Here is a 17,755-nt window from a genome sequence, read left to right as displayed (position 1 = left end):
TTGAATTATTTTAGTACATGTCGTGGAGCTTTACCGAAGCCCGCCCCCCCCCCCGTCCGCCATGGATGAGAATAAGTCTACCAAGACATGATCTGCTTGGGGAGGAGAAGTGGCCAGTCTCTCAAAGGAGAAGGGCCAAGAGCCTTTCCCTCCATGGGCTTTCGTTAGGTTCATTTTACACAGGAATACAGATAAAGCTCATCAATCATTGTCAGGCAGTAAGGGTCAAACAATAGATAACATATAGAGAACTTTGAGGGTTTATTCTGGGTTAGGGTGTTAGTTAAAGGGCTATAATACTTTGGGAAACAAACTCATTTCCAGTCTGGACCCTTATCATTTAAGCTGAGGGTATAAACAAAGTGGGTTTCACAGGATTGTATGCATTCTTTCTTAGGCCTGATTCCCCAGGGAATCTGCCCTTTCCAGCACAGGGCCACACCCACCTCTGTCATTGTTTCAGGTTTAAGTCAGGCAGGGGAAGTAAGGTAGCCAAGAGATTAGGAGATTTCTTGCAGGCATAATGAGGACTCAGCCTATGTCAAAGCCGAGGGGCTAGAGTCCATCACCCCCTTTTTCTATAGCCCCCCGAGTCCTTCCCTGTGGGCCTTTTTCATGACCATGCCTGTCTTAGGCTGTTCCTCCCTTGAGGAATCTTACCCGTCATTGGCTAACTGGTCAGGCTCAGGGCCAAGCAGGGTAAAGTGGGCAGAGATGGCACCTCTGCCAGGGAGATAAACTTTGTCTCCTTAATGGCTTATGGTCCCAAGGTCTCTGACTCAGCCTTAACTATGGGGGTTACAGCTTCTGAAACCAGGCAGGGCGGTTCCCAACAAGTACATCCATTTCAATGTGTATTTTTTTAGTGTATCTGTTTGCATTTGGCTTTTAAAAAATGGTTGCTTGAAGTATAACAATTTGTCACAGTCTACTGGTGTCATCATACTACCATTTCGAGGAAAGTATAAAAACCTTACCTCCCTTTCCATTACCTTACCTTCTCCCTTTTATAATTGTCTAAATATTCCCCTTAGATGTACATAAAACCACACCTGACAATGTAACGTTTACTCAACCATCAAATATAATTTCAAAAACTCAGAAGAAGAAAAGCTGTATTTACCCACATTTTGCTTACTGTGTTTTTCCTTCCCTCTTGATATTCCAAGGTCCCTTCTTTTATCATTTGCTTTATGTTTAGAGAACTTACTCTGGCCACTCTTTTAGAGTAGGACTGATGTTGACAAAATTCTTTGTTTCCTTCTTCTACCAATGTGTTGATTTTTCCTTAATTCCCAAACATTTTTGCTGGGTATAGCATTCTGGGTTGCCAGTTCTTTTCTACCAACATTTGAAAAGTCTTTTCTGTCTGGTCTCCACAGTTTTTAATGAGAAATTCACCATCATTCACATTTGTTTTGCCCTATAGGTAAGATGTCATTTCTCTCTTGCTGTTTTCATGGGTTTTTTCTTGGTGATTAGTATTCAGAGGTTTGACTATGATGTGACTTATTATGGATTTCTTGTGGTTCACTCAGTTTCTGGAATCTATAGGTTGATGTCTTCTGCCAAATTTGGAAAGTTTTCAGGCATTATTTCCTGATATACTTTTTTCAGCCCTATTCTTTTTCTTCTCTCTTTATTTACTGGATTTCCACTGATACAAAAGGTAGAGGGTGTGTGGCTCATTGCTGCTTGGCTGTGATGGAAATTTTTTTCCCCACATGATCTCCTCCAACAGCACAGGTGATGGGTTTCATCAGCATCCAGCAGAGTTAAAAGTCACAGCTTCTTATTCAGCCTTTGTTTAGGGTCAGAAATGATACTCCTCTCAGAAGGAAGTTGAGGCACCATTTTTACAGCCTAATGAAGGTAAAAATCTAGGGTCCTCAATCTGCCTTTGTTTGAGTGGGTTGGGGCGGGGCCATGGTTTTTTTTCCTCTGGCAGTTAGCTAGAGAGACTATTTTCTAAAAGTTTTCTGTCTTGATAGGCTACCCTTTTTCATGTCATTTGGCTACAGAGAACTAATTTTTGTTTGTGTTTTGTTTGTTTGTACACATTGACAGATGCAGGTTGCCAGCTTCTTCAGCTCCAATTCTGGGATATATGAGGCAAAACAAAAACAAAAACAAAAACAAAAAAACCCAAGAAACTTGCCACCATGTTATTCCATGGGACTTGGGGGCCTCGCCAGTCCGACTTCTCTCCATCTTTTCCAGTCATCTTATGTTTGTTTAATATATACTATTTAGGGGTTTTAGTTGTATTCAGTGGGAAAAACAGGGAAAATTTCATCTAGTATATTGTCCCATACGCAGAATAACTTATTATCTTTTAAATCTCACCTTTATCTGTTGGTATGTCTCTATTTTTATTCCTACTATTAGAGTAGGCGGCTACAGAACATAGTGACTTTTCTGGTGCTTTAAGTTTTGAAGCATACTTTAAATAACTACCTGATAGAACAGTCATTTGGCAGGAATCAAGAGATGTTGGTAAGGGACTTTCTTAGGCTAATAATCTATGATTTTCACAGGAGTTCTTCCTTGACTAGCCTCTCATGATTTTTCATACTTCGACTTTCTCCCACTGTTATAATGTACACTTAATTATTTTTGTTATATGTCTAAGTTTTCAGTAGTTTCATTCTATCTTCCACCAAGGTTATGTTATAATCTTTGCACAAAATTTGTCTCATTTTTATTGTTGACACTATTACAGATGTCCCCCATTCCCCTCACCTTTTCCCATCTCCACCAAGATCCTGCCCTCCCCTCCCTCTGGCCTTCACCACACTGTTGTCTGTCCCCAGGCTATGCATGTACGTGTCTTAAATTTTTACTTTTACTTAAATTGTCAGTCTGCCTAGAGCATAATTATGAGAAATTATAAAAGCTCAATGAAACATTTTTGATGATGAATTGATAAATTTAAAAATCACATCCCACTTACCCAGTAATAATAATTTCTGGGTATGTTTGTGTTCCAAGGTTCCAAGCTCCTCCAGTGATTGGCCACTCCTAAATATATTATCCAGGAAAAATTTGTAAGTTTATTTTTAATTTTAAATAACTTAAAAATTTAAAGTGACAATATTTTAAAATAATGGTGAAAGATTTTCTTAGAAGTCAATAGCTATAAAGTAGTGGAGGATAAAGTATGTGGCTATCTTTTAATTCTTTCATTCAGCAAAATATTCCAAATGTATAATTCCATCATCCATAAAAATATCAATATTAACAAAGATTACCATTCATATTAAAAAGTCAAAGAAATATTTTCAATCATACAAATACAGTGTTGCTACATTTGCCACATGATCTATGTACTACCAAACTATTGTGGTGCCATTTAACACAGAATACTATGTTAACTGTGCCCCCACTCTCATCCCCAGAATTATCCATCCCAATAGCCCTGTACAAATAACAGAAATCATAATAGTTGGCCTAATACAACTGTAAGTATTTGAATCCTATAGTAAGTTCAATAAAATGGAATTCCAGAAAGTTATTTAATAAGTGACTTTTGATAATTACGTCTTATTGATAATTTGATAATTTCATAATTTGATAATTATGTCTTAAACATTGATAAGAAATGATTAGAGGTAACTTGAATTTATTAAAATACAATCCTTCATCCAAAATAATTAAAAGTTACAATTTATAATTCAAATTTGTTACTTTAAATGTATTTTTAGTATATAAATATACATATAGATAAGCATACCAGTATATAATATATACATATTATATAAGAAATTTATATTTCTATAGGTTTAAAGCTATGTACCATTTAGTAAATTTGAATTCCAGAGGTTATGTTTTTTATTGATTCCAGCTTCTGATTTCAAAAAAGAATTTAGTTCAAGTATTCTTTCATAGAAAGTAAGAAAATAGTATGACAAAAAAGTGTAATCACATGATATGAATATGAATCTAACACGATTTATTTTTAACTGTTACTTTTACCTTATTACTGTATCCTTGTTTTTTATGCTTAACTCCTATAGCATAGAGTACTAGAATCAAATCTGGAGGGCAGTCAGCAAAGTAGGCTGTGCAAGTAACTGGTGATTCATGAATGTCCATGGGATATGGATTTTCAAAGATTGGAAAACTAATAGATAAATACAATATATTAGGTTCATTTTGCAATGATAAAAAATAAAATAACTTATAAAGCAAATCCCAAAACCTTCTATATATTAATTATACATTCACTTAATTGCTTTTATGCATCATAAGAGTCATATGAACAAACATACTTTTTTGAAAGTACTTATCTATAAAATATAATATGAATATTGGTAGAATTTTACTTGTATAAGTAAATTTTTCTATAGTTCAAAAATTCCACAATGATACTATTTTTATCTAAATATTTATATAACATACTATAAGTATTAAAATATCTTAGTAAATTTGACATTTTTTCCATGGGAGATAATATATAAGTAAATGTTTTTTTTGTTTTCTGCAGGAGTAATTTAAAGATGTGTGTGATTGTATCATGCTTGAGATAATTTCCTATGTAAACTAGAGAACATAGTGGGCATGCAGAATTATGGATGCAGTAAATTTCATATCCTCAAGCTTACTATAATTTCAAACAGGCATATAAAAGTATAGAATCAAATTAATAATTCTTACATCCACAATATATTGTGCAGTTCTTAGTTACCAGACGTACCACTAAAGAAACAGAATATTACCGTATGTTCCATCAGTTCCAGATTTGTGTGATCATGTTACTTCTGAAACAATGTATGTTTTTGTCGGGGCATGGGTAGAGAAGGGCTACTAAAAATAATTTCTTTCCCATACTGTTAGGAATTTAATTAGTAATTTAGTCCAATCTTCAGAGTATGGTATATGTGAGTGAGTGTGTATATGCTACAGATGGTTTCCCAGATAGGAATAGTAGTATATGCAAAATCAGGAGGGAAGAACAAAGTTGTGTTTAAAAAATGGCAAGTAGGTTAAAATGGATGGATGAGAGGTCCCCTGTTTCAGGGTAGAAATTATCAACATTTCTTAGATTGAAGAATTGCCAGTAAAATAAATATATCAGGTTAAAGACCAGATCTACAACTTGGAATTTGATAATAGCCAAGTGGTTGCAATGATAGACTCCAGACAAGGTGAACAATATAGTAAAAATGCTTGGAGAAAGGTATTTTAGTATATTGGCAAAGACTATGGAAAGATATACTTAAAAAGAAATAATAACTAAAAATTTATTATGGGAATTTAGATGTAAAAGTGTAAATTGGTTGCTGTGGAAATATAAACAAAGATATAAATCCAAGAAATCAAGAAAAGAAAAAAATTTAAGCCCTAATGCTTGCTTTTATGTAGAGGATTGAATGGGGGAGAAGGAAGGAAGGAAGGGAGGGAGGGGGGGAGGGAAGAAGGGACGGAGGGAGGAAGGAAGGAAGGAAGGAGTGAGTTTGAAAAGGAATCCACAGGTTCTAGTCAAGATGATGGAGAAGGCAGAAGCTGCACTCATCTCCTCCCATTACCACATAAAAATTATAATTAAATTATAGAATAATCAACCTGAATAACCATCTGAAGACTGGCTTAACAGAAGTCCTATAACTTAAGATATACAGAAAAGACACATAGAAGCTGGTAGAATGGGTGGAGACACATAATGAACTGGCCCCACTCCTAAATGTGGCAATGGATAATCCAGAGAGATATTTCAGTTGCAGAGGTTCCCCCTAAGGAGTGAGAGGTTTTAGCCCCTACTCAGCCTGGAATACCAATGCCAGGAAGAAGAGCCCACAGAACATTTGGCAGTGAAAATCAGCAAGGCTTCCACTTGTTTACATAAGACAGGAAGGAGACTATTGGAAACACAGGTATCCTCTTAAAGGGATAACGCACTAAAAACTCACTCACAGGCACTCAACCCTGGACTCAGGTGGAGGGACAAGAGCTTTAAGGGCCCCAGAGTCATACAGGGAGAAACTGAGTTGTGTGGTTTGGGGTGAAGGCTGAAGGAACAGTTGCCAATGTACCTGTGTTGAGTCTTCCTTCAACATGTCCCATGAGCACCATCTTTCCTGGGCTGGGCCTTCCCCCCACATGGCATTAGCTCGATGAACTATACTAGCTCCACCCTGATAACTCTCTGAGACTCTGACCTATTCAATGCACACACAGCTTGAGGCCATTATCATTGGCAACCAGCCTGGGCCTGCATTTTGATCTGTCTTAAAAAACTCTTGACCACCTGGCTTACTTCACTTAGCATAATGTTCTCCAGTTCCATCCATGCTGTTGCGAAAGGTAGGAATTCCTTCTTTCTTTCTGCTATGTAGTATTCCATCATGTAAATGTACAATAGTTTTTTTATCCACTCATTTACTGATGGGTACTTAGGTTGCTTCCAGCACTTGGCTATTGTATATCATGCTATTATGAACATTGGGGTGCATAGGTTCTTTTGAATTGGGTTTCAGGTGTAACCAGAGGGGAGGGAGGAGGGGGATAATGGGGAAAAGAAGGAAAAGGGTCATCAAGGAACATGTATAAAGGACCCATGGACAAACCAAAGGCAGGTAGGATTGAGGGTGGAAGGTGGGGATTGGTGGGGCAAGAGAGAGAGATGGGGGGGAAATGGAAGACAACTGTACTTGAACAATTAAAAAAATAAAAACTCTTGAGGAATTTCAGTTAAACTCAGAGAGTGCTACAGATACACAGGGAGAAACTGAGTTGTGTATCTTCAGGGCGAGGGGCAGCTTCCTACAATGTCAATAGGTGCCACATTTCCTGTGTTAAGCCCTCCCCCTACACATCCAAATCTTAATCTGCATTATCCTTATAAATTCTATTAGCTCTACCCTGTCAATTCCTAAGACCATTTCACTTCAAAGGTCTGCAGGCCCCAGGTGGGTGGCAGCTGGCTTCATTGTACCCTGAGACTTTGGCTGACGGGACTTAGACCCAGCACTGGTACCAAGTTTGAATCTGTATTAACCTGGTGAATACCACTTGCTGCACACTGGTGGCTCCCTGAGACCCTCATAAAAGTCATGTACCACCGAGGTTCTCTCAGTGGTTGAGACACGCAGGCAGCCGGATGGTCTTAGGTTGTCTTGGGCCTTTTACTGATTTGCCCCAGGCCTGGTAGTGGTGGCTGTTGACCTCAGCTTGCAGCTTCGCCCCTCCCACACCCATCCAGTTTCAGCAAAGGCAGCTACTTATCTGGTATTATACTGTAGCTCCCAACAGGTAGTTCCAGGCCGGTACCAGGCAGTGTTTAGCATTGACCTATGCTGCAGTCCCTCTCAAGAAGCCACAGCACAAATATACCCAGTGGCTGGCCTACAACAGAGCACCACATGATTGGCTCCACAAGATGCACCCTCAAAAAGAGGTTTTGGCAGGCACCAGTACCAGCTGGAAAAAATTGTAATTCATGGTGTTAGTACCTACATAGGACCTCATACTACTCACAGCCAGCCAGCATGAGGGTAAACCCCACACGTAACAAGCCAATAGCAATCAACACTCAAATACAACAAAAGGGAACACATAACTGACACAGGGACACTCCTGGGGCAGCCAGATCAGGTGATCAAGAAAACTGTGCCACGGGGCCCCACAGGACACCTACTACATAAGGCCACCACACCAAGATTGGGAAACATAGAAGGTCCACCTAACATAGAAACACAGAGTGGCACCCAAAATTAGGAGAAAAAGAAACATGTCCCAAATAAAAGAACAGGAAAAATCTATAGAAAAATCAACGAAATAAAATGGAGTCAAGTTCACAGTAGTGATTATAAGGATTGTCAAGAAAGTGAGAACTTCAACAAAGAGATAGCAAGCATTAAATAAAACAGAAACAAAAAAAGAACTAGTCAGAAATGAAGACTAGAGTAACTGAAATGAAGAATACACTAGAAGGAATCAACAGCAGATTAGGTGAAGCAGAGGATGAATCAGATCTGAAAGATAAAGTAGCAAAAAACACACAATCACAGCAACAATATGTATTTTTTATTGTTATTCAATTACAGTTGTCTGTGTTTTCTCCCCATCCCTCCTCTCCACCCCAGCCGAACCCACCTCCCTCCCCCACCTCCACCCTCCCCCTTGAGTTTGTCCATGTGTCCTTCCTTCACAGTAGTTCCTGTAAACCCCTCTTCCCACTGTCCCCTCCCCACTCCCCTCTGGCTATTGTTAGATTGTTCTTAACTTCAATGTCTCTGGTTATATTTTGTTTGTTTTTTTCTCTTGTTGATTATGTTACACAATGGAATTCTACGCAGCAGAGAGAAAGAAGGAGCTTATACCCTTTGCAATAGCGTGGATGGAATTGGAGAGCATTATGCTAAGTGAAATAAGCCAGGCAGTGAGGGACAAATACAATATTTTTTAAAAAATGAGGATAGTTTGAGGAACATCTGAGACAATGTCAAATGTAACAACATTTATATCATGGAATATCAAGAGATGAAAAGAGAGAGCAAGGGACTGAGACCCTATTTGAGGAAATAATAACTGAAAACTTCCTTAACCCAATAAAGGAAAAAGACCCCAAAATCCAGGAAGTGCAGAGAGTCCCAAACAAGATGAACCCAAAAAGGCCCACAGCAAGACACATCATAATTAAAATGGTAGGAGTTAAAGACAAATTAAGAGTCTTAAAAACAGCAAGAGAAGAACAGCTACTTACCAAGAAACTCCCATAAGACAGTGAGCCGGTTTCTCAACAGAAACTTTTCATGCCAGAAGGCATTAGCACAAAATATTCAAAGTGATGAAAAGCAAGGACCTACAACCAAGACTACTCTACCCAGCAAGGCTATAATTTAAAATTGAAAAAGAGATAAAGCTTCCTAGAAATGAAAAAGCTAAAAAAAAAAAATCACCACCACCAAAGCAGTAAAAGAAATGTTGAGAACTTCTTTAGGAAAAATAAAAAATATTTTATACACCAATAATGAACTATCAGAAAATGAAATTAAGAAAACAATCCCATTTACAACTGCATCATAAAAATTAAAATACATAGAATAAATTTACCCAAGGATGTAAAACACCTGTATTGGGTAAATTATAAGACACTGAAAAAAGGAAATAAGTGGAAGCATATACCATGCTCATGGATAGGAAGAATTAACATCATTAAAATGTCCATACTGCCAAAAGCAATTTACAGAGTCAACAAAATTCCTATCAAGATATGAATAACATTTTTCATACAACTATAACAAATATTTCAAAAATGTACATGGGACCACAAAAGACCCAAATAGCCACAGCAATCTTGTAAAAGAAGGACAAAGTTGGAGAAATCATATTGTCTGATATCAAACTATACTACAAAGCCATAGTAATCAAAACATCATGGTACTGGCATAAGAGCAGGCATATAGATCAATGGAAAAAATAGAGAGCCCAGATACAAACACATGCTTATATGGTCAATTAATATATGACAAAGGAGACAAAAACATACAGTAGGGTAAAGACAGTCTATTCAATAAATGGTATTGGGAATACCAGATAGATACATGCAAAAATGAAACTAGACTACCTTCTTATGTCATATACAACAAGGGGATGGAGACTGACTGTGGGAGCAGGGGTTGAGGAGCAGGGAGCGGGTCAGGGAAGAGCAATGATGAAAAATGTGGGGAAACTGTAATTAAACAACAATAATAAAAGGAAAAACTTATTATTTTAAAAATAAAAAAAATATCAAAATGGATTAAAAATGTAAGACTTGAAACCATAAAACTCCTAGAAGAAAACAGAAGTAAACACTGATAGTTGTCTTAGCAGTATTTTTTTATGATATATCTCCTCAGGCAAAGGAAACAAAAAATAATAGTAAACAAATGAAACTACATCAAACAAAAAAGGTTTTGCCTAGCAAAGGAAATCATCAACAAAATTAAAAGACAACTTAGTGAAGGGAGAAAATATTTGCCAATGATACATCTGATAAGGGGTTAATAAAATTTATGAACTCATACAAGTCAACATTAAAAAGAAATCCAATTAAAAATATGTGCAGTGAGAAGAGAGATCCAAGATGGCAGAGGAGTAAGTGAAAGCTACACTAACCTCCTCCCAGGACCAATCTGGAATTACAACTAAATTGTAGAGAAATCATCTTGAATAACCAACTGAACACTAGCTGGAGATAAGCCTTACGACAATGGACAGATAGGAGAAAAAACACTTCAGCACTATGTGACTGGTAGGGAGTGTGGAGGAGACTCAACAGGGCTGACTGGACTCCCACGGGTGACAGAAGAAGTGCCAGTGCAATATGTCAGTGGTTAGGGTGTTCTGCTGAGAGTGTGGAGTCTAAATCCCAAGGTGGGTTCCCCAGCCTATAGCACCTGAGGCAGGAAGGAACCCAGATAACATCCAGCTATGAAAAACAGAAGGGGTTATATCTCCCAGGGAAGTCATATGAGATGCAGAGGGCCTTTTAAAGGGCCAAAGCACAAAATTTCATTTGCAGCCAGCAAAGGGTGCCAGGAAAGGGAGGGCAGAGTGGACTAGAGATGCTTGAAAGTTTGGGATTGGTGGCTCTGAGGGGAGAACTAAGGGAACAGCCACCAAGATCTGCATGCTGAGTCAACCCCCATACTACAGGAGCCATCTCTGTCAGACTGAGCACTCCTCTCTGAATGGCACCAGCCTGAGGGTAATGCCTGCAGGAATTCCTCTTTCCTACCCCGTAGTGCTTAAACCTGACTTCTGATAACAGATTGGTTAGATTAAAGAAACCAATCACATTAACAGCTGATTAGTTTAAAATCTAAGGTGGAAAATAAAAAGAAACAGGCAAAATAGGAAGACAAAGAAATAGACCCTGAATGAAAGAACAAGAGAATTTTCCAGAAGCACGAGATAACATGGAAGTAACCAATTTATCATATAGAGAGTTTAGAGTAATGATTATGAAGATACTCAACAGCATGAAAAAAGTCATGGAAAACAAAAAGGTATCAGTGAGAAATAAAGAATGCAATATCTGAGATAAATAGTACACTGGAAGGAATAAAGAGTAGTTTAGACGAAGCATAGGATCAAATCAGTGTTTTGGAAGACAGGTAGAAAAAAACAATCAGGCAGAGTGGAAAAGTGAAAAAAGAATTTTAAAAAATGACAGCTTAAGAAACATCTTGGACAACATGAAGCATAACAACATCTACATCATGGGAATAACAGGAGAAGAGAGTGAGCAAGGGATTGAGAACCTATTTGAAGAAATAAAACCCAAAAACTTCCTTAATCTGGTGAAGGAAAAAGTCACACAAGTACAAGAAGATCAGAGAGTCCCAAATAAACTGGACTCAAAGAGGTCTACACTGAGACACATAATTAAAATGACAAGTCTTCAAAATAAGGAGAGAATCCAAACAGCTGCAAAAGAAAGGCATGCAATTATCTACAAAGGAGCACCAATTAGATTGTCATCTGATTACTCATTAGAAACATTTCAAACTAGAAGGGAGTGGTGTGAAATATTCAAGGTAATGAAATGCAAGGACCTACTGCTAAGGCTACTTTGTCCAGTAAGGCTATCATTTAAAATCAAAGGAGAAATAATGAGAAAAAGCTAAAGGACTTACCAAACCAATACTGCAACAAATGTTAAAGGGTTTGCTTTAAGAAGATGAAGAAAAAGACAAAGGAAAAAAAAAAACCCAAAGGAAAACACTCTAACAATTAAATGGCATTACATATACATCTATCAATAATCACTTTAAAGATAAATGGCTTAAATTCTTCAACCAAAAGACAGAGGGTAGCTGAATGGATAAGAAAACAACACCCATATACATACATGCTGTCTCCAAGAGACCCATCACAGACCGAAAGATACACACAGACTAAAGGGTGGGAAAAGGATATTTCATGCAAATGGCCAGGGAAAAAAGGCTGTGGTAGCAGTATTTACATCTGACAACATAGACTTTATAAATAAGGCTATAGTAAGAGACAAAGAAGGATATTACATAATGATAAAGGGAACAATCCAACAAGAGGATATAACCCTAGTAAACATTTATGCACCCAATATAGGAGCACCTAAACATATAAAGCAGATGTTGATGGACATAAAAGGGGACATCAACAGAAATACAGTTATAGTTGGGGATTTTAACACCCCATTGACTTCAATGGGTAGATCTTCCAGGCAGAAAGTCAAGAAGGAGAGAGAGGACTTAAATTATACCCTAGAACAAATGGATTTAATTGATATCTTCAGAGCATTGCACCACAAAGCAGCAGAATATACATTTTTTTCAAGTGTACCTGGAACATTTTCTAGGATAGACCATATGTTAGGACACAAAACAAGTCTCAGTAAACTTAAGATGACTGAAATCATACCAAGCATCTTCTCTGACTGCAATGGTATGAAACTAGAGATCAACCACAAAAGGAACTCTGAAATACATGCAAAGACATGGAAGCTAAATAACATGTTATTAAATAATGAGTAAGTCAACAATGAGATCAAGGAAGAAATCAAAAGATACCTTGAAACAAATGAAAATAAGGACACAATGATTCAAAATCTATAGGACATGGGAAAGCAATCCTAAGGGAGAAATTCATAGTATTACAGGCCCATTTCAAAAAACAAGAAAAGCTCAAATAAGCAATCTAACTTCACATTTAAAGGAACTTGAAAAGGGATAACAAACAAAGCCCAACATGAGTAGAAGGAAGGACATAATTAGGGTCAGAGCAGAAATAAATGAAATAGAGTATAAAAAAATGATACTAATGATCAATGACTCCAAGAGTTGGTTCTTTGATAACAAGGTAAACATGATCGACAAAGATTTAACCAGAGTCATCAAGAAAAAAGAAAAGGGCCCAAATGTATAAAATCAGAAATAAAAGGGGAGAAATAACAACTGACACCAAAGAAACACAAAGGATTATGAGAAAACATTAGGAAAAATTATATGCCAACAAACTGGATAACCTGGACAACATGGATAAATTCCTAAAAACATACAATCTTCCCAAAATAAATCAGGAAGAATCAGATTATCTGAATAGACAGATTACACCTAATGAAATTGAAAAAGTAATAAAAAAAACTCCCAAAAAACAAAAGCCCTGGATCAGATGGCTTCACAGGTGAATTTTACCAAACATTCTGAGGAGAACTAACACCTCTCCTTCTCAAACTATTTCATAAAATTCAAGAGGAAAGAAGGCTCCCAAAGTCATTTTATGAGGCCAGTATTATCCTAATTCCAAAACCAGATAAAGACACTACAAAGAAAGAAAATTATAGGCTGATACCACTGATGATTACAGATGCTAAAATCCTCAAGAAAATATTAGCAAACAGAATATATCAATGCATTAAAAAGATCATACACCATGATCATGTGGGATTTATTCTGGGAATGTAAAGATGGCACAACACTGGCAAATCAATAAATGTAATTCACCTCATAAACAAAATGAAGGATAAAAAACACATGATCATATAAATAGATAGAGAAAAAGCTTTTGATAAAATCTAGCACTGATTTATGATCAAACGCATAGTGAAGTGGGAATAGAGGGAATATACCTAACATAATAAAGGCCATGTATGACAAACCCTCTGCCAGCATCATACTCAGCATGCAAAAACTACAAGCATTCCCTTCAAGATGGGGAACAAAACAGGGATATCTGCTTTCACCTCTCATATTCACCATAGTACTAGAAATTCTAGCCACAGCAATCAGACAAGGAGAAGAAATAAAAGGCATCCAAATTGGAAAGGAAGAAGTAAAACTGTCTTTATTTACATATGACCATGATACTGTACATAGAGAAGTCCAAGGTTCCACCAAGAAACTACTAGAACTGATAAATGAATTCAGCAAAGTAGGAGGATACAAAATTTATATCCAGAAAACAGTTGCAGTTTATTTGCCAATAATGAAATAAAAGAAATGGAAATTAAGAAAATCCCATTCACAATTGCTTCAGAAATAATAAAACACCTAGAAATAAACCTAACCAAAGATGTAAAAGATCTGTCCTCGGAAAATTATAAGTCCCTGAAGAAAGAAATTGAAGAAGATACAAATGATGGAAGTGCACTAACTATGTTCATGGATAGGATGAATTCACATCATTAAAATGTCCATACTACCCAAAGCTATCTATAGATTCAATGCAATTACTATCAAGATTCCAATGACACATTTCACAGAACTAGAACAAATATTTCAAAAATTTATATGGAAACACAAAAGGCCCCACATAACAACAGCAATTCTGTAAAAGAAGAACCAAGTTGGAGGAATCATGTTACCTACATAAAACTGTACTACAAGGCCATAGTAATCAAAACAGCCTGGCACTGGCATAAAAACAGACACAGAGATCAATGGAACAGAATAGACAGCCCAGAAATAGACCCAGACATTTGTAGTCAATTAATATTCAACAGAGGAAGCAAGTACCTACAATAGGCTAAAGATAGGTTATTCAATAAATGGTGATGGGAAAACTGGTCAGAAAAATGAAACTAGACCACCTTCTCACATCACACACAAGAATAAATTCAAAATGGATTAAAGACTTAAATGTTAGACCCAAAAAACATAAAAATCCTAGAAGAAAACATTGGCAGCAAAATCTCAGACATTGCTTGTAGAAATTTTTTAGTGGATATATCTCCCCAGGGAAGGGAATCAAAAGAAAAAAACTAAACAAATGAAACTACACCAAACTAAAAAGTTTTTGAACAGCAAAGGAAATCAACAAGATAAAATGACAACCCACAGAATATGAGAACATATTTGCTAATACATCTGATAAGGGGATAATACCCAAAATTTACAAAGAACTTACAAAACTCAACACCAAAAAAATAAACAACCCAATTAAAAAATGGGCAAAGGACCTGAACAGACACTTCTACAAGGAGGACATATGGATGGCCAATAGACATATGAAAGATGCTCAACATCACTAATCCTCAGAGAAATGCAAACTAAAACCACAAGGAGATATCACACCACACCTGTCAGAATGGCTATCATCAATAAATCAACAAACAACAAGTGCTAGAGAGGATGTGGAGAAAAGGTGACCTTTTTGCACTGTTGGTTGGAATGCAGACTGGTGTAACCACTGTGGAAGGCAGTATGGAGATACCTCAAAAAATTAAAAATGGATCTGCCTTTTGACCCAGCAATCCCAGTTCTGGGAATATATCCAAAGGAACCCAAAACACTAATTCAAAAGAACACACACACCCCTATGTTCACTGCACCATTATTTACAATCACCAAGATATGGAAGCAGCCCAAGTTTCCATCAATAAATGAGTAGATGAAACAACTATTGATGAGTGGATAAGACAACAATGGGACAATTTCACAATGGAATTCTACTCAGATGCAAAAAAAGAAGAAAATTTTATCCTTTGCAAAAGTATGGATGGACCTGGAGAACATTATCCTAAGTGAAATAAGCCAGTCAGAGAAAGACAAATACCATATGATTTCACTTATACATGGAATCTGATGAACAAACTGAACTAACAAGGAAACAGAGACAGACTCATAAGTGGAAAATAGAGGACAGCTAGTGGGGTGGGGGGTTAGAGTGTAGAGGGATTAGGCAAAAAAGAAAAAGGACTCCTGGATATGGACAACAGGGTGGTGATTGCTGGTGGGGACAGGGGTTGGCTGGAGGGGGGCAGTAAGGGGACGAAATGGTAATGGAAAAACTATTATAGAAATTATATATATTTAAAAAATGGACAGAGAACATGAATAGACACTTCTCAAATGAGGACGTACAGATTGCCAATATACATATGAAAAGATGCTCTATATTACTAATCATAAAACAAATGAGAATTAAAACCACAGAGTGATATCACCTCACATCTAGCAGAATGGCTATTATCAATAAATCAATATGATGAAAAAGGAAGCCTAGTGCTGCACTGTTGGTGGGAATGCAGATTGGTGCAGCCCCTGTGGAAAACAGTATTGAGGGTCCTCAAAAAAGTCAGACAGAGAAAGACAAATATCATATGATTGCACTTATAAGTGAAATCTAAAGGAAAAATAATCGAACAAAATAGAAACAGATTCCTAGATACAGAGAACAAATTGTTGGCTGCTAGATAGGAGGGGTTTGAGGGGAAGGGTTAAAACAGTGAGGGGATTAAGTCATACAAACTGGTAGTTATAAAATAGTCATGAGGATATAAAATACAGCATAGGAAATATAGTTATCAATATTGCAATAACTATGTTTGGTGACAATGGGCACTGGAAATATCAGGGAAATCATTTTGTAAAGTATATGATTGCCTAACCACTATGCTGTACACCAGAAACTAATATAAATAATACTGAAAGTAAGGTGTAACTGAAAAATAAAAATTAAAATTAATCTCAAGAAATTAATTAATAAATAAAAGTATACTGTAGAATTAAATAAAAAGAAAGAAAAAAATGGTTAAGATGGCCAGCCATGATGGCCAAGTATATAAAGACAGTATTTGCCTCCTCCCACAACCAAGTCAAAATTACAACTAGCCCTAGACAATGCCTCTAAGTCTGATACTGGTGAAGACTTTTGAGCTCTGTACACCCAAATCTGGTTGCCTAGTAATTTAATGCCTGGCTGTGACTACTCACTTTTTAAGGTTGGTATTGAGCCTATGGGGGAAGATGAGAAAAACAAACAAGGAGAATGATGGCTAAGAGCATTGAACAAACGGCAGAGACAAGTGACCTCAAATGCTGTTGGCTAAAGACACCGAGGTGCCTTATTGGAGAATATTTGGTGACTACAGTGATGATATCTGTGGAGTTGTTGTCAATGTTAGAGCTAAAGGTGATAAGATAGCAATATGGACTACTGAATGTGAAAACAGAGAAGCTGTTACGTATACAAGGAGGGTACACAAAGAAAGGTTACACTTTCTCCAAAGATAGTGATTGGTTATCAGTCCTATGTAGATACAGCTACTAAGAGAGCCACCACCACTAAAGATAGGTTTGTTCTTTAAGAAGAAACCTCTGTATTTCCATGTCTTTAGTTCTGTTTTGCTCATTTGTTTGTTTGGTTGATTGTATCATCATTTATAATAAATATGTCTAGCAGGGGAGACAGTGTTCATCACATGTTTTATTGTCCATATAAAGGAATGGAGAGCACCATTCTTACAGTAGTATTTTCTGTTTGTTCCTGTTGCCCGTAATATAATGGAAAGAAATAAGTAAAAGAGGGACTTTATCTTATCAGCTCTCCAAATATGCCATTTTCCTTCAGTCAATAGACTAGCATACAGCCACACAGTACATTGTACAAGTTTTCATAACCACTGCTTTTGTTTAGGGAAACAGCAGGAATGTGATGCATTTTGTTTGTCCTGATTTTCTAAACATTATGTGCGCCTTTAAAATCTATGATTTTCTCAGTGTTCTCTTAACTGTTCTAGTTTTCACTGTTGAACCAAATTACATTTCTGTAATTTTAGCAAAACAATAGTCCACATAAAGACTATTTATAACCTAATAATATTAGCTTGGCCAAAAATTTCGTTTAGTTTTTTTCCATATGATAGCTCTGTAGCACTTACTTGTCTTTAACTTCATTCAAAACAATTTTATTGGATTGTATTGTGACAGCTGTCATATCAGCATGCATTTTTTAAAAAACTTGTCAAAATTGGTGAACTTTTGTGCAGCCATTTTAATATCGAAGG

The 17,755-nt window shown here is 36.7% G+C and overlaps 1 protein-coding gene and 1 pseudogene across 4 annotated transcripts in view; one reads left to right on the top strand and one right to left on the bottom strand.

Moving 5' to 3' along the window:
• The window catches only part of STXBP5L (syntaxin binding protein 5L), a 352,782-nt gene that overhangs the window by 150,296 nt on the left and 184,731 nt on the right, over positions 1 to 17,755 (bottom strand). For all 4 annotated transcript variants that reach the window (XM_045185997.3, XM_045185998.3, XM_045185999.3 and 1 more), the window contains 2 exons: positions 3,976 to 4,123; positions 2,954 to 3,021 (listed from right to left, as the gene is read on the bottom strand). In XM_045185997.3, the coding sequence (XP_045041932.2) occupies positions 2,954 to 3,021; positions 3,976 to 4,123 (216 nt within the window). The remainder of the gene's footprint in view (positions 1 to 2,953; positions 3,022 to 3,975; positions 4,124 to 17,755) is intronic.
• On the top strand, positions 11,184 to 17,056 carry LOC112320426 (eukaryotic translation initiation factor 4E pseudogene; annotated as a pseudogene).

The sequence above is a fragment of the Desmodus rotundus genome, chromosome 2 (assembly GCF_022682495.2).
Source record: "Desmodus rotundus isolate HL8 chromosome 2, HLdesRot8A.1, whole genome shotgun sequence".
NCBI classification, from domain to species: domain Eukaryota; kingdom Metazoa; phylum Chordata; class Mammalia; order Chiroptera; family Phyllostomidae; genus Desmodus; species Desmodus rotundus.
Note: the sequence above shows the minus strand (reverse complement) of the source record. Positions and strands in the feature narration are given on the sequence as shown.